General features: G+C 40.8%; 1 protein-coding gene across 1 annotated transcript; it reads left to right on the top strand.

The window, feature by feature from the left end:
• The first annotated feature begins 65 nt into the window (after nt 1-65).
• Nucleotides 66-23858, top strand: LSM3 (LSM3 homolog, U6 small nuclear RNA and mRNA degradation associated). The gene is made up of 4 exons (XM_037051381.1): nt 66-174; nt 2305-2415; nt 9372-9467; nt 23552-23858. The coding sequence occupies exons 1-4, from the start codon at nt 154-156 to the stop codon at nt 23630-23632; spliced, it is 309 nt and encodes a 102-aa protein (XP_036907276.1). The 5' UTR covers nt 66-153; the 3' UTR covers nt 23633-23858.
• The last annotated feature ends 1013 nt before the right edge of the window (nt 23859-24871 follow it).

Genomic DNA, 24871 nt, shown 5'->3' with positions numbered 1-24871 from the left:
TAAGCCCCGCCCCTAACGAGCAATGCAAATTGCTGGACGCCAGAAGGGGCAAAACAGACTTTTACTTCCGGTGCATGACGTTCTCGCGTTTTCGGAGCTTGGAGAGGCTCGAGTGATAACGCGAGAGTCGGGAAAGGGCGCAGGGTTTGAAACATGGCGGACGACGTGGACCAGGTGAGTGCTTCTTAAGAAGCTCGGGGAATAGCGGCATCCTCACGCCTCGCTAGCTCTGTTCGGTTTTGCATACTAGGGCTGCTTGCTTCAAGTCCATAGAAAGGTGGTTACCATGCCTCTTGTCTCTGGGTCGTTAACGGCCTTGAGTTTTGCCTCAGGCTTCACAGCCTGAAGAAGTCTTGTTAGAAGACTTTTTCACAGTCTTGTTAGAAGTCCTCCTGAAAACTAGTTTCTCCGCCCTCTTTCTCTCTTCTCTGAGTTTCACCTTTATCTATAGGATGGGAATTCTCCGTGCGTGCCTCACGGAACTGTGGGGATTCTAATAGCGTGATAATAAAGTTAAGGAGTTTTATCATTTCTGAGTGCAACAATTATTACTCCTTCAAAAGATATTTCGTGAACATCAGCTTTGTGTGGTTAGACACGGTTTTAAACACTAGGAACCCTGACATTGACCCCACTTGGAGCTTGTATTGTGGAGAAGGACAAATAAAAAGTAAACGCAAATATGTGCGATATGTAGGAACTGTGATGTGGTATGAAGGAAACAAACAAGGAACGGGTTTACAGAAGAACTGATAGTCCTACAGGCTTTCTCACCTACTCTTCCTCCTCCCCAGCATACTCTTCCTCAGGTTGTGGATCGTTGTGCACCAGGCCACAACTTGTACTGAAATCTCACCTCATCAAAGAGGACTTCTTTGGCCTCCTACATAAAATAGCATTCTCCCCAGTCCTTTTTAAAAATTTCATAACATGTTATTTGTTCATATTAAGTGCAAGCTTTGTTTAATGTCTGTCTCCTGCCCTGCCTCCCAGAATGTGTATTTCTTAAGAGCAGGAGTTTCGTGCACTGTTCTGGGATTTAGAACAGGGCTGGAAACACTCTGCACATTTATTGAGTGAATGAATTGGGTGATCAGGGAGGCCTCTTTGAAAAGGAAATATTTAAAGCTACAAGTTGAAAAGGGTAGACAGTGGGCATCCCAAACTGAGGCTAAAGGAGCAGTAGGCCTCTGTCACGTGTATATAGTGTTATAATTATTTAGATGCCTCCCTGGACTAGAATGAGGCTTGAGGGCAGGGAGTGACTTCTGTCTCCTTGTAACCGAGTTGGTTAGTTGGTCCTTAACAAACACTCATTTAACTAGGGATAGGGACCAGTTGAGTCCAGCTGGTTTTTTTCTCCTCTCATTTAGCCTTTTAAGGCTGTAGAGCCTGTAATGTTCAGTCACCTTCCTTCATTGGCTTCCTGTACTCAGCGAAGAAGCTCTCTCTGAATAGTTGTATCAACTCGCCTGCCTTCAACCATCCCATCCACGTGGATGACCCCAAGTCATTCTGGACCTGATCTCTCTGACACCTGTTTCCAAATATTCTTTAATGTAAACAGTGACAATCATTTATACATACTCTTTGCCCAATACCATGTTAAATACATTAAATATGTTAGCTAATTTAATCCTAAGAATCATGAAGGGAAGATTGTGGCTTCCTCATTTTATAGCCAAGAAAATTAAGGACTAGAGATGGCATAATTTTTAATCTTGATTCATAAGTGTCAGAGTCAGGAGTTGCCCTCTTGTTGCCTGACTCCAAAACCAGTGCTCTCAGCCTCTATACAGTCTGATGAATATATTTCTCTTATTGGCCATTTGGCGACCGAAAGTCGGCCTGCCCGGTACTGAACTCATAATCTTCCCTCAAACTTCCATCTCTGCTTAGCATTCTGACGATTGTGTAGTAATCATTAAGTGAGTATTTGTCAAATTACTAAATGATAGTTGAGATAAGGCTAACATCCCTGACAGCAACTCCCTGTACCCTGAAATTGGGTCAGGGAGTTTGGATTTTCTGTCATTATATTGCTGTATAACTCCTTCCTGTGTGTGTATGCTTCAGCCCTCATCTGTATAGCATTTACTTTGTGCTACTCTTCTGAGTCTTCATATGTCATTTAAGCCTCACAACAAGCAGTATTAGGTGTGTACTGTTGTAATCCACATTTTACAAACAATGAGACTACTACACAGAGGTGTTGGGTTATTTGCCCAGTCACACAGCATAGCATTGATTTGAGCACTACATTTTCTCTAGTAATTATATTACTAAGCCTGTTTCTTTTATCAGCAACAAACTACCAACACCGTAGAAGAGCCCCTGGATCTTATCAGGCTCAGCCTGGATGAACGAATTTATGTGAAAATGAGAAATGACAGAGAGCTTCGAGGTAGATTACATGTAAGTAAATTACCTTGAAATCAGATTATTTTTGTGTCATCTCTCCCTACTCTCATGCCCTTCAAATGTAGAAAATGTCCACTGTGGACGAGCATTTTGAATGTAGAAGATAGTGAGGTGGAAGGTCACCTGTATTTCAATAAGTCAAATAAGACTAATTTATTCATATTTTTAACATTTTTCATAACAGAAACTTGAATTTATTCTTTCATTTTTTACTTCTTTTTGCAAATAATGTTTCTCCATTCTTATTTAAATGTTCTTTAAATTACTGACATATACATAAATTTGTGTTTTCTTGTGAAAAAATTAAACAGCACAGAGGTATGTAGAGTAAAAGGTGAAATCCCATTTCTTCTGTTGGTAACCACTGTTAAAAACTGGGTCTCTGGTGTTTCAGATCTTTTCTGCATATCCACTTGTGTATATTTATATTTATGTCCATATGTATAATGTACACGTTTAGAGATGGTATATACATCATCTCTAAAAGAATGGGATCTTGCTATAAATATTTTTGAGCACTTTTCTCTTTCACTTAATCTTCCTTGGAAGTTATTGATTGTGAGTGCATATACATTCTTATTGTGTTTAATGCTTACATGGAGTTTTTTATTTAATTTAAATCATTTTTTTATGTTTCAGTTACAGTTGACATACAACATTAGTTTCAGATGTATGCTATATGTAGTTATTAGAATATTATTGACTATATGCCATACTTTGATCCCTGTGACTATTTTGTAACAACCAATTTGTACTTCTTAATCTTGTTACCTTTTCCATCCATCCCCCGTATTGCGACTATCAAAATGTTCTCTGGGCCCTGGCTGGTGTAGCTCAGTGGAATGAGCTCGGGCCTGCGAACCAGACGATCGCGGTTCAATTCCCAGTTAGGGCACATGCCTGGGTTGCAGGCCAGTTCCTGGCAGGGGCCAGTTCCCAGCAGGGGATGCACAAGAAGCAACCATACATTGATGTTTCTCTTCCTCTTTCCTTCCCTTCCCCTCTAAAGATAAATAAATAAAATATTTTTTAAAATGTTCTCTGTATATGTCTATTTCTGTTCTGCTTCTTCATTTTGTTCTTTTAGATTCATTTGTTGATAGATAAGTATTTACTGCCATTTTATTGTTCATATTTTTTATATCATTTTTTCTTCTTAAAGAAGACTCTAATATTTCATATACTGGTTTGGTAGTGATGAACTCCTTTAATTTTCCTCATCTGGGAAGCTCTTTATCTAAATGATGGTTTTGCTGGGTAGAGTAATCCTGGTTGTAGGTCCTTGCTTTTCATCATTTTGAATACTTCTGGCCTGCAAAGTTTTTGTTGAGAAATCAGCTGACAGTCTTATGGGGGCTCCCTTATAGGTAACTAACTGCCTTTCTCTTGCTGCTTGTAAGAGTCTCTCTTTGTCTTTAACTTTAGTGTTTTAATTATGATATGTTTCGGTGTGGGCCTCTTTGGGTTCATCTTGTTTGGGACTCTGCACTTCTGAACTTCGATGGCTATTTCCTTCACCAGGTTAGGGAAGTTATTTTGTCACTATTTTTTCAAATGGGTTTTCAACTTCTTGCTCTCTCTCTTCTCCTTCAGGCATGGCATTGATGTCACTGTTGGTCTGCATGAAATTGTCCCAGAGACTCTTTACACTATCTTCATTTTAGGGGATTCTTTTTTTCTTTTTGCTCTTTTGTTTGGGTGTTTTTGCTTCCTTATGTAACATCACTGATTTGATTCTCAGCTTCATCTACTATACTGTTGATGTCCTGTAAATTATTCTTCATTTCAGGTAGTCTAACCTTCATTTCTGACTGATTCTTTTTCATGGTTGCCATGTCCTTTTATATGCTATTAAAGTTCTGAGTTCAACTACTCTTCCCCTAAGTTCGTTGAGCATTCGTATAACCAGTGTTTTGAACTCTGCATCTAGCAGATTGCTTGTCTCTGTTTCATTTAGTCCTTTTCTGGAGTTTGTTCTGTTCTTCCATTTGGACATGTTTCATTGTCTCCTCACTTTGGAGGCCTCTATGCGTTTGTTTCTAGGTATCAGGTAGGGCTGCTGTGTCTCCAGGCCTTGGTAGAGTGGCCTAATGTAGGTGTCTGTAGGGTCCAGTGACACAGCCTCCCCAGTCACCCAAACTGGGCATGCCAGTTGCATTCCCCCAACCCCATGTGGCCTGTGTACCCCTTCCTGTTGTAGTTGAGCCTTGATCGGTGTTGGCACGTCAATGGAATTTACTCCCCAGGCTGGCTGTCTGCAAGGACTGGCTGGAGGGGTCTGCCCCACAGTTTAGCAGGGCCATGGTCCCTGCTGAGTCTGCCCTGTGAGTGTATCACTGTGAGGGTGGTGTTTTAACATGGTCTGAAGCTGTCCACAGGGAGTGCTGGCTCTCGCACCTCCCGGGAGGTTCAGGTGAAGGTCCACAGCCACCTGTGTTCCGCCTGGGGCCATGTGGCTTGCGCTACATAGTGATCTGCATCTGACTGCTACTTGTGCTGGGCTTGCAGGTTCCCAGGAGAGGCCAAACTGCAAACCATTGCCAGCTGCTGCTAGTGCCAAGCCTGGAGCCACTTAGTGAGAGGTACAGGGCAGCTGAGGCCAGATGTCACTTGTTTGAGAGATTTTAGGAGAGTCTAAAGCATGAGCCAAGACAGGCCATTTGTATGGAAAAGGCACTAGAAACAGCTTGGGTGAGCCCCCAAATTTGGATGGGCGAGGCCTCAGGGAGTGAACAGGGCGGGGCAAACAGTGTTAGGTAGGTTGATGAAGTCTCAGATATGGCACCTGGGGTTTGATCACACTTGGAGGATACCATAGCTGGCTCTGGTGCGGGGGATGCTCGGCAAATGAACAATGGCCTCCGCTAGCACTTTTGTCTGGTAGAAGGCGGCCCTCCCCAACTCTCACTCTTATGCCAAGTACCTCAGTTCTTCCCCATATGTTCTTGGTGCCTTTCAATCCACTGTACCAGTGCTGGAGCTCAGAAAAAAGAGTGAGTCAGGTAACTCTGTCTATGGGCCCTTTAAGAGGAATTGCCCAGGACTCCAGAAGCCTTCATCTCACTCAGTCTCACTTTCATATGGTTGTTACAGCCAGAAGTTAGGAGAACTTCTCTTCCTAGCACTAGAACCCTGGACTTGGGGGTCTGGTGTGGGTCTGGAATCCCTTGCTCCTCTCCTCGGGGACATCTGCAACCAACATACCCCTTCTGGTTTTTTGCTGCCACACGTGGGTGTGGGGACAGCCCCTTCAGCACCTCTGGCCCTCTGACCCTTTTCTGTGTGGCTGCTTCTTTAATTTCCTAGTTGTAGGATTTCTATCTAGCTACATTTCAGGTGGATCCGAATGATGGTTGTTCGGTAGTTTAATTGCAATTTTGATGTGGTGGGAGGATGCGAGGGCCACGTTTACCTATGCTGTTATCTTGACCAGAAGTTACGTGGAATTCTTTATATGGCATTAGTGATATTTAGATTGTTTTCCATTTTTTGCTACTATAAATAATGCTGCAATAAGCATTTTTGTACATTTGGGGGGGTGTATCTGCATATATTTTTATAGGATTGGTGCCTTGAAGTGGACCCATTTATTCAGAGAGAGAAACTAAAGGTTTTGCCTCTTGATAATGTGTTACTTTCCAGATTGCATTGTTTTTATTACTGCCATTCTACCCTAAAGTGATTAAAAATAGCTAAAATTTATTGAGCATTATTCCAAATGTTTTGTATATAATACATGTCCCATTTAATCTTTATAACAACCTATGAGGTCAGATACTAAATATCCCTGTTTTGTAGTTGAAGAAACTCAGGGTCAAAAAGGTGAAGTTACTTGCATGAGGTGACACAGTCAGTAAATTGTGAACCTAGGCAGTCTGGCTTCAGCCTCACTCTTAAGTACTGTGATTCTACCTCCCATAAAACCTAAAGGTAAAGAACCTGCTATTCCTGGAAAAGAAGTAAGGACCTAGGGAGACGTTATTCTTAATGTATAGCTAGCCTTAGGGGAAAAGGAACCCCAGGAAATGAAATAGTAGCAACTTTGCCAAGAAAAACAGAATTGAGCTTAATCACCTATGCCAGTCAGTGGCACATGGAGAGCTACTCTGGGATAAACATACTGCCTTAACTCTTTGAAGCTTTTTAGTTCCCTATGTAGAAATTCTGTTGCCTCTGTACTAAACAGCCCCCCCAAACTTTTGTTTGTTTTCCTGGCCCTAATCTGTAGATTTTTGCTCTTAGTGTGCTCTGCCTAGCAGTTCCCCATGTGGCCAATTGAATGCTTTTATTTTGATGTGAGCTAGTAAACCATGTAACACTTTGTTAAAGTGTTAAGAGAAGTAAGTGGGTTCTGAATAAGGCCCTGGAGGCTCACCTTTTAGTAAAATGAATGAGCTTTGGAGTTTAGATTGAGGACATCCCTGAATATTGTATTACAGCGTTTACTGGTTGAGCCCATAAGTGCTAAACACAAGTTAGTTCTGGCTAGGTTATAAATGGGTGGGGTGTTGCTTTACTTATATTACCTTGTGGTGTTTAGGACAGGGAGGATTGAATAATGGTGTCCTATGCCTTTAGGAGACTATAATGCTATCATCTTAGCAATTAAACAAAGTATTTTACTTCCACACTATTAGAAATGGAATTGAAAGAATGAAAGAAGCCTATCCCTGGCTGGTGTGGCTCAGTTGGTTGGAGCATCATCCTGTAGACCAGAAAGTCGGGTTCAGTTCCTAGTCTAGGCACATACCCAGGTTATGGGTTTGATCCCTGGTCAGGGTGCATATAAGAAGGCAACCAATCAGATTTCTTTCTCTCACATTAATATTTCTCTCTCTCCCCCCCCCTTTCTTTTTCTCTAAAAGCAATGAAAAAATCCTAGAATGAGAATTTTTTTTAAAAGTCTGATGAATTTGCTATTTTTATAATTAATTATTATAAATGATGGAAGTGTTTTGGGTAAAAAGTAGGGTGACCCTTTGAAAATAATTTCAAATTATTTTAACTAAATTCATTTTTGGCTATTTAAACAGTTTTATATTTTTATCAGGTCAATTTAGTTATTGTTGGAAATGATTTCTGATGAAACAGTGTATTTATACACCAAGATTATTATTATATTTAAATATATGTTATTGATTATGCTATTATAGTTGTCCCAGTTGTTTTTCCCCTCTATCCCCCCTCTGCCCTGTACTCCCAGCCACACTCCAGCATTCCCCCCACACCTTAGTTTATGTCCATGGGTTGTACACATAAGTTCTTTGGTTTCTCTATTTCCTATACTATGCTTAACCTCCCCCTGTCTGTTTTATGCCTACCAATTGTCCTTCTTATTCCCTGTACCTTTCCTCCCTATTCTCCCCCTCCTCCTCCCCATTGATAACCCTCCATGTGATCTCCATTTCTGTGATTCTGTTTGTGTTCTAGTTGTTTGATTAGTTTTTCTTTTTGCTTTTTAGGTTCAGTTGTAGATAGTTGTGAGTTTGTTGTCATTTTACTCTTCATAGTTTTTTATCTTATTTTATTTCTTAGATAATTCCCTTTAACATTTCATATAATAAGGGCTTGGTGATGATGAACTCTTAACTTGACCTTATCTGGGATATACTTTATCTGCCCTTCCATTCTAAATGATACTTTGCTGGATACAGTAACCTTGGATGTAGGTCCTTGCTTGCCATAACTTGGAATACTTCTTTCCTGCAATGTTTCTTTTGAGAAATCAGCTGGTAGTCTTACTGGTACTTCTTTGTAGGTAACTTGTCTCCTTTCCTCTTGCTGCTTTTAAAATTCTCTCCTTATCTTTAATCTTGGGTAACCTAATGATGATGTGCCTTGGTGTGTTCCTCTTTGGGTCCAATTTCTTTGGGACTCTCTGAGCTTCCTGGACTTCCTCCAAGTCTATTTCCTTTGCCAGGTTGGGGAAGTTTTCCTTCATTATTTGTTCAAATAAGTTTTCAATTTCTTGCTCTTGTTCTTCTTTTTCTGGCAGCCTTGTGATTTGGATGTTGGAGCACTTAGAGTTGTCCCAGAGGTTCTGTAGCCTCTCCTCATTTTGTCTTTTTTAATTCTCGTTTCTTCATTCCGTTATGGTTGAATGTTTCCTCCTCCCTTCTGGTCCACACCATTGAGTCGAGTCCCAGTTTCCTTCCTGTCACTGTTGGTTCCCTGTATATTTTCCTTTATTTCACTTTGTAGTCTTCATTTCTTCCTTCATTTTGCCACTGATGCTCAATCATTTCTGTGAGCATCCTGATTACCAGTGTTCTGGACTCTGCATCAGATAGGTTGTCTTATCTCCTTGTCACTTTGCTCTTCTTCTGGAGTTTTGATCTGTTCCTTTATTTGGGCCATATTTCTATGTCTTGGCACACCAGTCTGGATAAATATTTCTTTAACTTCTTGGTTGTTGGAGTTCCATGCAGTTTGCCTTTCTGGCAGTTCTAGCTGTCTGTTGTTTTTAAATTGGTTGTTATTCTGCTTTTGGTTGTGCGAGAAAGGGAAACATTTCTACCTACACTTCCATCTTGGCTGGAACCCAAGATTATTTTGATTTGTAAGTAAAAGTTTATGGTATACTTTTTTTTGGTCATTCAAGTACTGTTGTCTCCATTTCCCCCGGCCCCACCCTCAATCCTGCCCTGCTTTGGCTTTGTCCATGGGTCCTTTGTACATGTTCCTTGATAGACCTTCCCCTTTTCCCCCATTACCCTCTATCCCTCCCCTCTGGTTACTGTCAGTTTGTTTTTTATTTCAATGTCTCTGGTTATATTTTGCCTGCTTGTTTGTTTTATTGATTAGGTTGTACTTATAGGTGAGATCATATGGTATTTGTTTTGTGGTATAAGTACTATGTGTTACTTGTAATTGAGCCATTTGCATATTGTAAGCCCTGCTCATTGTTTCTTAATTTTGTAATTTTTTGGTCCCTCACCCTCCCACTTCAGGCTTATGATCAACATTTAAATATGATATTGGGAGATGTGGAAGAAACTGTGACTACTATAGAAATTGATGAAGAAACATATGAAGAGATATATAAAGTAAGTCATGTGATTCTACTTACTGTTTTTATTTATTTATTTATTTTAGGATTTTACTTATCTTTAGAGGGGAAGGGAAGGAGAGAGGGAGAGAAACATCAATGTATGGTTGCTTCTCATGCATCCCCTGCTGGGAACTGGCCTGCAACCCAGGCATGTGCCCTGACTGGAAATTGAACCTCGATCCTCTGGTTTGTAGGCCCACGCTCAATCCACTGAGCTATACCAGTCAGGGCTGCTTACTGTTTTTAAAATGCTAATTGTTTTTAACATCCAACAGTTTAACGATTATGGAAATCCTGTCATGTTTTAACACCTACTCATGGACTCAATGGAGTGTAGCAATTAAAAGCAAAGTCTTTGGGGTCAGACAGACCAGGTTTCTAGCACTGGCTTGGCCACTTCCTACCTGGGGTATATTGGGCAGGGGAATTAACTTTGCAGACTTAGTTTCCCTATTGGTAAGCAGGAATACTACCACTTAACCTCTCCTAGGGTTGTCAGGATTCAGTAAGATACGACAGTGTAAGATTCCTGTGTGTGCCAATATATAACAATAGTACTGACAATGTTCTTTTGTTTGATGTGGATTTGATCTAGCAATACTCAGTAGAAACTAAAACTGAGAAATTTTAAAATATTTATTAACGCATTAAAAATAATAAACCTATTATGTTAACATAAGTAGCATTCTTACGAACAATAACTGTATTTTCTAAAATAAGGTGTTTAGTGAGAAGTGTCTGTTTCACATTTTTTTTGCAAATATCTTTATTGCGTGGCTTAATTACATCTAGTTTCTCACATCTTTTTTTCTGCATTTAATGTGTTGTGATATGTTATAATTGAAGAAAATTCAACCTCACAGATAGATAGTTGGGGGTTGTCCTCAAACTCAAGAGTGGTGGTTTCTTAAAGGTTAGTTGCAGTGTGGAATGTGAAACCATGTTATTGAACTTTTTGTACTTTGTTATGTGCAAATTCATTGGTCTGCCTTGCACCTCAAATGGATCTTTTACACCTGTGTGAATTTATAACGTCAAGTGCTGGTCATTTGGAACATACTAGTTCACTGAGTTACGCAGATCTTTTAAATGTTGGCACATTTTATTCTTCAAATATAAGAAAAATCATATTTGTTGTTAAGTCTTTTAAGTATTAGGAAACCGGTCTCTGGTCCTTCTAGAACATGGTGGTTTAACCCTGCATTCAAATCTTGACTCCCTTGCTTCCCAGCTATATAGTTATACCAAATTACCCACTCATCTGTGACTAAGTTTCCTGGTCCCTAAGGTGGGGGTGGTAATAGGACCCACTTAATACAGCCTTCAGATTAGCCATGGATACATAGTAAGTGTTCAGGTGTTTGCCTTGGTTTTGTAGTTCTGCTTTATCATGGCTTTCCTCCTTCTTCAACCACCCCTGACTCTTTTGCTAGTTTTCTTTCTTTCTCTCTCTGAACATGGGCTTTAGTTTTTTATTTGCACTTTTTTTCCTCAAAGATATCATTTAGTAACTTTTATTTTATAAGCCATGAGTCTATAACAATAATCAGTACAGCATAAAAGCTTGGGCTCTTAATAGATCTGGGTTGAAATCCTTGCTGCTATTGATGAGTTATGTGAACTTGGGCAAGTTATAGGAACTTCCTAAGCCTTGGGGACCTCCTCTGTGAAATGCCAGTACCTGTGCATACCTCCCAGGATGATAATAGGATGCACTGAGTTTGGTGCATGGAGAGCTGGCAGCATGTTCTGATAGGTGGCCAGTAAAAGTATGGATAAACTTGTCTTCAGTTTCTTTCCTTTTCCGAGCTTTGCTCTTATTTCCAACATTCTTATTGAAAATTCTCTGGTATGGATGTTACCTCAAATCTAGTACATCTAAAACTAAACTAGTGTTCTTCACCTTAAAAAATTCCCTACTTCTGTTTATGATTTGCTCATTTATTTAGACCACGAATCTCCAGATCTCCCTTTTACTCCCACAGGTTAGTAACTACTTCGTGTGAGTCTTTGTTCATGTTGATACGTGTCATCACTTTGTTTTTTGTTACCATGACCTTGGCTCAGGCACTGTTCTTCGTGTGCACCTCCATTCTAGCCTGTGCGTGACTGACTGCCACTAACTGTCCTTGAACACTGCTTTTATTTGTCACAGTCATGCTTAGAGACAGACTTAATTAAGGCATTCTACGGCCTATAGAGCAGAGTGTAAGATCAGGCTAGGTTAAGGCCCTCCATAGTGTGATTGTAACTTTCCATTCTCCATTCTGATGACTGTAGTTAAGTTGACTGCCTTCAGAGTGTGCCCTCTATCATTCTACTTCTGTCTTTTCCCATAGTATTTTACCTAGCTGGACTGTCTTGTCTCTTCCCACAAAGCCTCTTTCAAGAACCAGCTCATCCCTACCTCTTTTGTGACGCTTTCTCTGACCATCTTGATCTTTCCTCCTTCGGTCATTTCCTCCTTTGGTTGTATCTTCTAACCCATGGCACTTTGAGCTGACACTGATCTCACTCACTTTTTCCTTTCTATATTCTTTTCATCTTGTCAGCTTTTTGACAGCAGAGACCAGGGCATTATTCGTTCTGTTCCCCACAGTGCCTTGCTGTCTCTAGGCAATGAGTGTATGGTCAGGTTGTTGGAGGACAGACTAGGGAGGGAGTGGACATAACGAAGTGTAGTCTTAGAGAAGCATGGTGCGTACTGTTAGTAAAGTTTTACAATTAACTGGGAAGTGGAAATAGCATAAGTAGATGAAAAAATTGCATTCTAAGAGTTCATTTTAATCCAGTCTCAACTTCTGGTATATAACTTGCTAACTACTTTTATCAGGCTGTTAATATTTTGCCTTTCTATTAATTTTATTTGAGAATGGCTCTCTTTTTTCCAAGATTTGACAGCACTATGGTTTGTAACAGTAAGTCATTCTCTTTCTATATATATCTGCTTCTTCAACTGAAAAATGAGGGGACTGACAATGAACTCTTAGCTCTTGGATATGTAAAAATCTCTAGTTCTGAGTTCTCTACTAAATAATGTTAGGGGAAAACAGTCACTCAAATTGAACTTAGAGGGAATACTTTGAGAACAAAAAAAAGGGTAGAGAGAAAATATTTACTTATTCAGGAAGACAATAAAGAGGGCTGGGTGAAGGAAGTTAGTATGTCTCGAATAACTGCTATATGCCAAAGCCTTGCGTGTTTTACCACATTTAATCTCCCAGTAACACTGAGGTCAGTGATACTCCCATTTTCTGGCTGAAGAAACTTAAGTTCAGCTAAGAAAAAATATGGTAGGGATTTCAAACCTATGTCTAACTGGCTTCAAAGCCTGCAGGGTTCTTTGTGTTAGGGGCTGGAACTCAGAGTCATTGATGGAATTGGTAGACAGTGGAATCTCGATGTTGGTAGGATAGCACTTAAGTTCTTGCTGAGCTAACACAGATAGATCGAATACAAGAGATTATCATGTAAATCTCTAGGATCTGGCAGGCATGTTTGGTCCCTGCCACTCTGGGCTTCAAAATCTAATTTGTAAAGTGCCTAGCACACAGAAATTTTCAGGTACCTTGAACATGAACAGTTAGGCAAAATATCTAAGGGAGCATGCACTAGATAGGAGAAAGTGTTCTACCATAATGTAAACTCATTCTAACAGGAGACAAAGGGAAGTGTGTGAGGTTGGAGAACTAACCTTTGCTGAATGCCTGCTGTGTGTCAGGCACTGTGCTATCCATTTTATATGCATCATATTTAATTCTAACAGCCCAGTGAACTAGGCGTGGGTTAAAGCTGTTTTGCATTGCTGTCTCTGTGAAATTGTATAGTATTTCCCAAACTTATATAACCACAATACTTGTCTTAAGAATATGTATTGCTGCATAACAAGTTGCCCTAAAACTTAATGGCTTAAAAGCACACATTTATTAGCACACAGTTTTTGTGAGTCAGGTGTCTAGGCACAGCTTAACTGGGTCCTTTGCTTCAGGGAGCTGCACAAAGGCTGGGGTCTCATTGAAGGCTCTGCTGGGGAGGATCCGCTTCCAAGCTCACTTTCATGGTTGTTGGCAGGATTCAGCTCCATGAAGTTGTTGGACTGAGAGCCTCAGTTCTTTGGCATATTGGCCTCTACCACCACCTGGTAGCTTGCTTTATCAAACCCAATGGAAGAATTGGCCAGCAAGATGGAAGTTACTATCTATCATGATGGTGACATCTCATAGCTTTTGCAGTATTCCATTGGTTAGAAGCAAGGCACAAGTTCCACCCACACTCAAAGGGAGGTGGTTATACAAGGACATAAACACCAGGAGGCAGGGATCACTGGGGGCAATCACAGAAGCTGCTTACCTTGGAAAATGCTGCCGTGTTCATTTTTGTTCACTGGATCTCCAGAAAACTATAATTGACTTAATGGAGAATCATTATGGAAGAAATGAATTCATATGAAGGTAAGGGATGGAACCTTTTTGTTTTATTTTAGATTTTTACTCATTTATTTCAGAGAGGAGAAGGGAGAGAGAAGAGAGGGAGAGAAACATCAATGTGTAGTTGCCTCTTAACACACCCCTTACTGGGGACCTGGCCCGCAACCCAGGCATGTGCCCTGACTAGGAATCAAACAGGCAACCTTTTGATTCACAGACTGGCACTCAGTCCACTGAGCCACACCAACTGGGGCAAGAGGGAAGGAACTTTTTTAGTTCAGAAATATTATCACTTGAGTAAGGGTTTGAATGAAATATATCAGTTGTTTTGGGGAGCACAGACTCCTTCACTAAACTTACTGTCCTAGAACTAGATGCACCTGTTACAACTTTGAAGGAAACCGGAAGGAAGTTCTGCTACATAATAGCAAAAAGCAGACCTGTGGTATTTGTTTCTCCAGGGTGATTGTTGAACCAGGAGTATTGGCATCACCACTTGATTGGGTTAGAAATACACATTCATGGGCCATATCCTGACCTACCGAATGAGAATCTCTAAGCATGGAGCCCAGGGACAGAGTTTTAACAAGCTGTTGAACAGGTGGTTCTAAGGCACCTTCAAATTTGAGAACCTCTGCCTGGAGAAAGTATTATCTAGAGAAGAGTTAGATAATCTCAGGGATGACAGATAAATATATTAGAATTTAGTATACTATACAAGTATTACTTGAATTTAGTGTTAGGGTCTTCAATATCAGAGAAGCTTGTAAAACAGGGTTATGGGTGTTTTTTTTTTTACATTTTAAAAGTGTTATGAAAACACAACTACCAGTAATATTTTCTGCCTGGTTGAGACAAGACCCTGCATCCTGCTCTGTGTGCTAAGACATGATTCCCAGTCTTGAGACAAAGCCGTAAGACCTCTCAAGCCAAAAAGCATTATGAAATCCCTTGCAGATAAAGGGTAGGTGGTCTTGTTGGCAGGTCTTGATGGTAGGGCCTCAGAGACAAAAATAGGAACTTCCTCTTGTAAGACATCTGGGGCAAATAAAAGCTCAAACTGATGCCAAAATGTAACAGAGTCACTCTTACCTTTTGTTGAGAGAAGAGAAGATTCCACCTGGTAGAACCTTTTCATGTTAGGTGATATGTTTACAAGATCTCTCAACAGCTACTCTGGGAAGTTATTTTCCCATAAAAACACCAAACTCCTTTTATGTTGAAACACCTCACATAGTCTGTCTCTGTTGGTCTCAATGGAAATAAATTTGGAAGTTTTTAATCCCTTGCACTTAGAAAATGTATTTTTTTCCTGAGCATGAAAATAATGCATATTCACTAAGAGACTTTAGAAAAGACAAAAACAATATAAGAAAAATAAAAACTACCCATCCCACCAACCAGAAATATCCACTGAAAATATTTTCTTTTATTTCCTTTCTGTCTTTCTTGTTGCTTGTTTTTTTAAGTTAACACGGGCATGATCATAATGTAGCAATTCTAAGGTGCACTTTCTGTTTCTTACATACATTTTAGCATCTCAAATGGGTTTGTATCTCAGATGAGATGTGGGGAGGAATTGTGTCATAGTTTACTTGGAAGCTTTTTCCTTTTTTAGTTGAAATGAAGTTTACATATGAGGTCTTCGGTGTGATGAAATATAGAATATATAATTTTAACAGTATTTAAAATTCTCAGCTGAGGGTATGTTTTTATTGATTTTAGAGAGAGAGGAAAGGGGGTGGGTACAGAGAGAGAGAAACATCGATCGGTTGCTTTCTGTATACGTCCCTACTGGGGATCAAACCCATAACTTAAGTATGTGCCCTGACCAGGAATCAAACCCACAGCCTTTTTGGTTGCGGGATAACCTTCCAGCCAACTGAACCACCCAGCCAGAATGTGCAATTTACATTCTGCTTTTTTCATGTAACATTAACCTAAAAATTTCACCATAAAAATAGACTCTCCATAAACATTTTCACACTTTTGTCTTGAATTCTACTTGTGACAGGGATCAGTCCTTGTCAACTGTGGTGTCTCTTTGTAGAGAGAGGAGCAGTGCTGCTCTCTTTAGATCCATGGTGAGCTGGCATGGGTCTGCCTCTCACCACTTTTCCAGTCAGCTTGCAGTGGGTTCCTCCCGAAGCTGAAGGTATTGTGGGTCTGCACACGTGTGTATCTCTGGGCGGAGTGTCTGTAACAGATTCTCCAAGCAGTCACTGACCTTGTAAAGGCTCATGACTGCTGCCTTTGAGGGCCGTTCCTCTGTGTGCGGCCGGGTGCGCAGTCTCTCTGGCTCCCAGAGATGCAGCTGCAGCTGCAGCAGAGAGGCAAAGTTAGTTAATGAGACTTGTTTTTGCATTGCCATGTTTATTAGATATAATATTAAAAATGACATCTTTGGATAGATGAAAATACTTTTCTCGCCCTGGCTGGTGTAGCTCAGTGGATTGAGCGTGGGCCTGCGAACCAAACAACTGTGATTCGATTCCCAGTCAGGGCACATGCCTGGGTTGCAGGCCAGTTCCCAGCAGGGGACTCACGAGAGGCAACCATACATTGATATTTCTCTCCCTCTTCTTCCCTTCCCCTCTAAAGATAAATAAAATAAAATCTTTTAAAAAATACTTTTTTCATTTCAACTGTAAAGAAAAAGACAATTTCTTCTCTAGAAAGTGTAGTATGTCATTTTCCATACGCAAGGTCTATTTTCTTGTACAAACAATTGCACCTTGTAGGATTTTTAGATGTGTATGTGATAATTTCTCCTCATAGTATATAAATGTATATTAACTATAGATACAGAAGAAGGAAAGATAGTGATATTGTGGGGAATACCTATGATCAGTTTTATTCAGCAACATGGAAAACAACCACTACACTCTTGGTATTTCTCTCCTAGATAGGAAATCAGACTAAATGCTTCCTCAGTTGGACCCATTTTATGTTTTTCTCTCTTTCCTCTGTTGAAATCACTAATGCATGTATCAACATTACCAAAACAGGGAGACCCACAGACCATATAGGTGTTTTTCCATAACTTAATAATTGACTTCTGAATAACTGAGAACTGACTTATTAATGGGAAGGTTGGTCGCAGTCAGTCTGACTCTTTTTGCTCTCAGCCCTGCATAATTAGGGTCTCTGTTTTGTAAACTGCTTAAGGCCTGTGTGTATTACTTGGCCCCGGCCTACTTTTTCAACTAGCCATCACATTTACCACCTTCCTTCAGCAAATTCCCTGTGCTTTGATTCCCAGGTTTCTCCTGGGGATGTTGTCGCCCTTTTGGAACTGAGCCACCTTGCTCCCTCTGCTTGCAGCATCCTCCCTCACTTTGCAGACCCTCGCCTGTAGGCCTCTAGACGGCATCGCATACTTCTCATAGACCTTTCTCTAGACAGCCGGTGTCCAGCAGAACTCTCCACCAGTGGAAATGCTCTAACTCTCCAGTGCTCGATTCAGTAGCCATATGTGGCTGTTCAGCACTTGAAGTGTATGCCAGCGTGACTGAGGAGCTGGATATTTAATTTTAATTTTATTTTAACCACCTGTCCAAATTTCATATTGGACAGAGCAACTGTAGGCCAACTCCCCCATATGGAAGGAACTCTTCTCTCTCTACAAACTTTCCCATTCTGAAGTAATTCCTCTCTTCATGATCCCATCATATATATCTCACTAATACTTAACACATACCGTATTTTGTTTCTTACCCACTTCGCATTATTTTCCGTTTAACTTTTTGAGTAGATAATGGAGTCACACAGTTTAAAAGTCACAAAACATGAAAAGTAATGTAATAAAAAAGTCTTTCACTCCATCCTGTATTTTCTTTCTACCTTCCTCCCCAGAGGTAATCATTGATACTGGTTTCTTGAGAATATTCCTCAGTGTCTTTATGCTAATGGATTATTCTCCCTCCCTGTTTTTTTTAAAATAGCATGCCGTGCATGTTGTTGTACATATTGCTCTTTCAACTTAATATATCTCATATATTTCAGAGCCTTTTCCATTTGCATATGTAGCTTCTTTATTCCTTTTTCATATGTAGCTTCTTCATACTTTTGGTTTTAGCTTTACAGTGCTCCATTGTATAGATGTACCATAATTATTTAACTGTTTTGCTGTTGATGGACAAGGTAGACATTTCCAGTCTTTTGCTAACACACACTATCCTGCCATGAATAATTTTATCTTTTTCTTATGTATAATTCTTGTAGGATAAACTCATTCTTTCTCTACTTTCGTTTGTAGGATGGGGATTCTGGGAGGACAGGTTCGTGTTTTATTCATCTCCATGTCTTGTGTCTGTCATCGTACCTGATACATGATGGGAAGAGAGAACACATATAACCACTCACCCCCACTCCTGTATATGACAAGGCTTGGGTCTGCAGTCCTTGGCAATGAAATAAACTCTTCCCTCTTTGAAACTTGTTGATCTAACCTGAGGCTAAATTTAAATTTCACTCATGTAGTCTACACATAAATGTATGTGTATGTATATTAAATTCTGGGTGAAATTCACTGCTATTACTACAAAATCCACTAAATTTTTTTCTCTGATACTGGTTTTATGGAATTCTTTTCTTACCTAGAGAATGTAAGTTTACACACTGAACCCCTTTTTTTTCTGAAAAATTATTGATCTGTAGCCTGGTCTTCTGGATGGATGCTGTGAACGGGTAGCTCAGGGCGGGTAACTCACCTCAGGGTAGTTGGAAGATTACCCTTACAGGCCCTGGCCAGATAGCTCAGTTGGGTAGAGTGTCGTCCAGATACACCAAGGTTGTGAATTCGATACGAGGTCAGGACACATGCAAGAATCAACTGATGAATTCATGAATAAGTGGAACAGCGAATCCGTGTTTGTTTCTCGCTCTTCCTCTTCCTCTCTCCCTAAAATCAATTCATAAAAGATTTTTAAAAGAAAGTTTACCTTTATAGACAGGTTGGCAACAAATACTCCCCAAACACGTACTAGCTTAGCACAGTTCAAGTTGTTTCTTTTTTTAAGAAAATCTATTTTATTGATTATGCCATTACAGTTGTCCCATTTCCCCTTTTCATTCCCCTCCACCCTGTATACCCCCCTCCCACTCACATTCCCCCCCTTTAGTTTATGTCCACATGTCACAAGTTCTTTAGATTCTGTATTTCCCATACTATTCTTTCCCTCCCCCCATCTATTTTCTACCTACTCTCTGTGCTACTTATTGTCTGTACCTTCTCCCCCCTTTTCCTCCTCCCACTCCCCTGTTGCTAACTCCCCATGTGATCTCCATTTCTATGGTTCTGCTCCTGATCTAGCTGTCCTCTTAGTTTGCTTTTGTTTTAGGTGTGGTTGTTAATAACTGTGAGTTTGCTATCCTTTCACTATTCATATTTTAAATCTTCTTTTCCTTAGATAAGTCCCTTTAACATTTCATATAGTAAGGGCTTGATGATGATGATCTACCTGAACTTGACCTTATCTGAGAAGCACTTTATCTGCCCTTCCATTCTAAATGAAAGCTTTGCTGGATAGAGCAATCTTAGATGCTTGCCTTTCATGACTTGGAATACTTCTTCCCAGCCCCTTCTTGCCTCTAAGGTCTCTTTTGAGAAATCTGCTGACAGTCTGATGGGAACTCCTTTGTAGGTGACTGTCCCCTTATCTCTTGCTGCTTCTAGAATTCTCTCCATTTTAATCTTGGGTAATGTAATTATGATGTGCCTTGGTGTGTTCCTCCTTGGGTCCACCTTCTTTGGGACTCTCTGAGCTTCCTGGATTTCCTGGAAGTCTATTTCCTTTGCCAGACTGGGGAAGTTCTCCTTTATTATTTGTTCAAATACGTTTTCCACTCGTGGCTGTTTCTTTCCCCCTTCTGGTACCCCTATAATCTGGATGTTGGAACGTTTAAAGATGTCCTGGAGGTTCCTAAGCCTCTCCTCATTTTTTTAAATCCTGTTTCTTCATTCTTTTCTGGTTGAATGTTTCTTCCTTCCTCTGGTCCACGCCATTGATTTGAGTCCCAGTTTTCTTTCCATCACTATTGGTTCCTTGTGCATTTTCCTTCATTTCACTTAGTGAAGCCTTCATTTGTTCCTCTCATTTGTGACTAAAATCAGCCAGTTCTGTGAGCATCCTGATCACCAGTATTTTGAACTGTGCATCTGGTAGGTTGGCTATCTCTTCTTGGTTGCTTAAAAGTATTAGCTCTGGGGCTTTGATCTGTTCTTCTGTTTGAGCTGTAATGTTTTGGTCTGGTCATGCCTGTTACATAGTGAGGGGCGGAGCCTTAGGTGTTCACCAGGGCATGGCAACCCAGTTGCTGGGTTGTGGGGTGGGATCAGAGAGGGAGCAGTGGCACTTGTTCTGCTCTCTCTCTCGGATTTCAGTCCCTTCTGCTGCTTCCCACAAGCTGGCACCTTTTCAGTCAGTAGTTTTAGGCTTTATTTCCTGGTGCTGGGGCCTTGGGTTGTACGGTCTGTCTTGCTGCCCATTTTTGCCTAGCTTATCTGGGTGCGAGTGTGTGACCGCGGTCAGTTCCACACTACCTGCACTGCTGGGCTGGTGGCCACTGCCTTTTCCTACTGCGACTCCTCTTTGCCGGCCACCCACTCTGCCCCTCTTACTGGTTTCGTTGAATGGTTGTTGGACTTCCATACAATTCAGTTTTCTGTCTGTTCTGGTTGTGTTTTTCTTTCTAAATCTTTGTTGTCCTTAATTTTGGTTGTGCAGGGAAGCACAGTGTTTCCACCTACACCTCCATCTTGGCCGGAAATCCAAGTTTGTTTCTTTTTTCCCCATTTTTTAAAATTTATTTTTTATTTTTTTAACTTTTTTTATTGTTGTTCAAGTACAGTTGTCTTCATTCCAAGTTTGTTTCTCAGTCACCTAATTTTCGAGACAGGTGTCCTCTATATAGTTATTCAGGAACCCGGCTCCTTTTATCTGGTAGCTCTACTTCCTCTCTTTATCATCATTCACCTCCAGCCACTGGTAGCACAAAGAAATGGAGGAGTGTTCATGAGCAGTTTTATGAACCTGGCCTTGAAGTGCCACATTTATCTTCTCATGTTCTTTAGGCTAGAACTCAGTGATAAGATCGTACCCAACTGTAAGGAAGCCTGGGAAATATACTTTAATTGTGTACCCAAGAAGGAAAGAAAAAGGAATTTTTATGAAGAGCTAGCAATTTCTGCCATAGTCTGCTCTCTTGACAACCAAATATCTCTGTATACCATAGGATTTTTTAAAAATTACCTCCATGGGAAAATGATCCTTCCCAGTTCTCTTTCCCTAGTAACATGATGTAAGTGGAAGGTCAGCTGTTTTACTAGGAAACATTGCTTATGGTGAGAGTGGTCGCTGGTTGGAAAACCGCATGTGAACTAGGAGTGAACTCTGCTGTTAGCCTGTAGCTTTGGGCTTGCCTGAGTGTGATGTGATACTTGTAATGTAACATGCTCCTCTCTAGTGACTATGAAGTTGCATTTGTGGGACTATTATGGGATACTGCTTCCTGTGTGGAGCTTAGGACAGCTAAGTCAGGGTGGCTCTGTTTGGGCAGCTAGAGAAGAGTCCTTGGGGAGTTTTTTTTTTTTTTTTTTTAGATTTTATTTATTTATCTTTAGAGGGGAAGGGAAGGAGAGAAAGAGAGAAATATCAATGTATGGTTGCCTTTCGTGAGTCCCCTGCTGGGAACTGGCCTGCAACCCAGGCATGTGCCCTGACCGGGAATCTAACCGTGATCGTGTGGTTCACCGGCTCCCATGTTTTAACGGCTCCCATGAGTGCCCTGCCTGGCTGGTGCGCTGTCTTCCTTCTGGGAATCTGCCCGCACCGGTATGAACATGGCTGTATTGAGCTTTGGGAATGGGATTGTCTAGCTTCTGTGAAGACCAGCAAGAGTGAGTATTGCAGAACCCTACTTCCTACGCACAGAACACACTCACCTCTACCCCCAAGGAGGTAAGCAGGACATCTTGTTCAGAGTCTGGGATCTCCACATGATTGGCAGTTTTCTGTCAGATCTACAGGTGGGCACTTGTGGTACAGATTGCTGTAAACTAGAAAGGATGAATGAATTGCCATTGCGCCCCCCCCCCCACACACACACACACATCCACTGAAGCAGAGCCAGGGCAGGCTATCCACGATACAAGCCCTTTCGGGAAAGGAAAGAATGGGAACATATAGCAGTTATTGGTCCTTAGTTTTGAGAATCCCCTGGGGAGATGTGCCTCTTCCCTGACCTCATAGTACAACAAATCCGTTTGTTGTGTCAAGTGTGTTTCATGTGATATTTGGCACATACTTACACTAAAACAATTCTTTGTGTTTATCTAGAATTCAGATGTAATTGGATGACCTGGATTTTTACTTGCTAAATCTTGCAGCCCTAATTGCGGAGCTTCAAAGGCTTTCCTTTTTATGCAGGCTGTGGTTTCTTTGGCAGTACAATTTCTTTAAAAAGACTTGTATGACTACAATCTGGTTACTTCTAATTAATACTGTGGGCCAGGTTCCCCAATCAGTGTTCTCTCCTAGATGTAGGTTTTAGATGCCTTTATTTAATACCTTTATTCACCTGTATTCCTCTCCCTCAAATTAATGTTCACTACCTTGAGGCCATTTGCTAGACTGAGTGTGGGTGGGAAGGCAGTACCCTTAATCTGATCTTTGCTTCAAGGCTGAGTTTGTTTAACAGGAGTTTTACTGGGCTTTGTTCTTCAAAGCTTTTTCCTGCTTGTGTCTGTAGTTTGAGGTCTAAAAACAGTTGGCTTTTCTAACCCTTTGAATTCTATGTCTTGTAATCTCTGCTTGAACACCAGCTAGTTCTTTTCCTGAATCCATCTCTTTCTTACACTTCTTGCTGAGTGCATCAGGCTAACAGTCGTACCTGCTAACAGTAGCACCTATTACCAGTTGACTTTTCTAATCTCGCCCCCAAGAACCTATAGGTTTGGGAGGTCTTGGGCTACTGTCCATGTCATTGCAGTTTTACCATGTGTTTGCCAAGGCATAAGAGGATTTTAAACATTCCATGTCTGTTTTGTTACTTCCTGAGGTGTGACACCAAGGCTAACCTCCCAGGGTATCTGTTTCATGTGTATGAGTATGGTAGCAACATCTGATGGCTCAGCACCATAGGATTTTATTTCTCCCCACGTAACAGTCCTGAGTGGAGTTTTAGGTCAGCGTAATGGCTTTCTTCTAGATGTTTGCCCCAGGGGCCCAGGGCTCTGACATCCATGGGTTTGCCAGCAGTGGGAGGAAGACCATAGAGGGAAATTCGTGGGCAGGGTTTATGGATCGGTCAGCCACTTCTGTTTACTTCTCATTGGTTTAAAACTCAGCCTCATAGCTGTATTTGGTTGCAAGGGAGCATGAGACATACAGTCTAGCTGTGTACTGAGAAAAGAATGGATGTGAGTGGATCGCTCCACTCGGCCCCAGTTACTGCTGTCCAGGAAAAGCGACCCGTTAATAGATTGGCTCTTTGTGTTACAAAGGTCAGTGATCAGGTTTTCTAATCAGTTTGTTTGTGTTATGATGAATCTGTGTGTTTTTTGTTTTCAATTTTTTCTTATAAAAAAAATCCCAAACAGTGCTACTAAATATTTGTATGAATATGTTCTCTTCTTTTTTTCTTCTTCCAGTCAACAAAACGGAATATCCCGATGCTCTTTGTCCGGGGAGATGGCGTTGTGCTGGTTGCGCCTCCGTTGAGAGTTGGCTGAAACAAAGAATTTATCTTGTGTGGAAGTTAGGAGACTTTGTATGATCGCATCTTTACATGTAGAAGATAGTAAAAGAGAAACCTGCGTAAATTTTGATGTTGAGAAATGACCAAGGATTCTTCCGCTCCTGAAATGAGTTGGTTTGCACATAACCTACAAATTCTTAAGCCAAATGGCATTTTTATTTTTGTCTAACCCTTCCAGTAAATGTGATCACCAAGATGCAGCCCCTCTTTTTTGGGAGTTGATTTGCTCCATTGATTTTTTTCAGACAATTTCTGATATTTTTAAATTTAAATTAAATTTGATGCTTGCTTTCTTTTTTTTTTAATGCAGTCTCCTGTCTTGTGAATTCTTCAAGCACCCGTCTTACATTCACTTTACCTGTACACACAGTATGCACCTACTGTGTGCAGTGCGCCAGGTTGAGTGCTGTCGGTATGCTTCGTCCCCTGAGTTCTGGGGAGGCAGTTGTTTACACCAGTAATTGCAGGACAGTGAGATTAGTGCCCATATAACGATGCATGTATAGGATGCCATGAGAGCACAGCGAAGAGTATCCAGATCAGAAAGGGGTTTGAGGTGGGCAGGAAATGTGTCATTGTAAACACTGACCTTACAGTGAAATATGAAGCCTGACTTCCATCTGGCCTGATTTATTTCACTGGTTATATACCTGTGTGGTTCAGCTTGGTCCTATCTACTAAGGCTACACATATTTTATGATGCAAAGGAACCATTTTTTCATCCTTAGATTACAGGCCATTAATGATGAGAGGGCGCAAACAACTTATCTCAGCAGCACAATAAACAAAGTGGCTAAAAGCAAAGCTACTTTTATTCCTGGTTTCAGTCAGTCAGCACTTAATGCTTGAAAGTCATCTCTAAATCTTTATTAAGATAGAGCTTAGAACCTGGCATCCTTCATTAAATAGGTTGTACCATTTTGAAATGTAGAAAATGATATATGGATGGTTTGTCTGTAAATATGCTGAATGTGTGTTTGTTCATCCATTGTCAGTCACGATATGCTAACATGCACAATGAAGCCATGAGCAAGAAAGATGCTTTTGTAGACATTGTGTAGGAAGGTTTCATTTTCACTATTTATTGTACCTGTCCCTGCAAGTTAGTGGAAAAGGGAAAAACGAGTGTGGGGGACCTGATGGGGTTTTATCTAATAAGAGTAGACAGGAGAGAATCTCCCTTCACTTCTGCCAGCCCCATACATTGTCCTCA

The sequence above is a fragment of the Sturnira hondurensis genome, unplaced genomic scaffold (genome assembly GCF_014824575.4).
Source record: "Sturnira hondurensis isolate 20B ecotype Veracruz unplaced genomic scaffold, ASM1482457v3 Scaffold0000867, whole genome shotgun sequence".
NCBI lineage: Eukaryota > Metazoa > Chordata > Mammalia > Chiroptera > Phyllostomidae > Sturnira > Sturnira hondurensis.
This window is presented reverse-complemented; position numbering and strand designations above follow the sequence as displayed.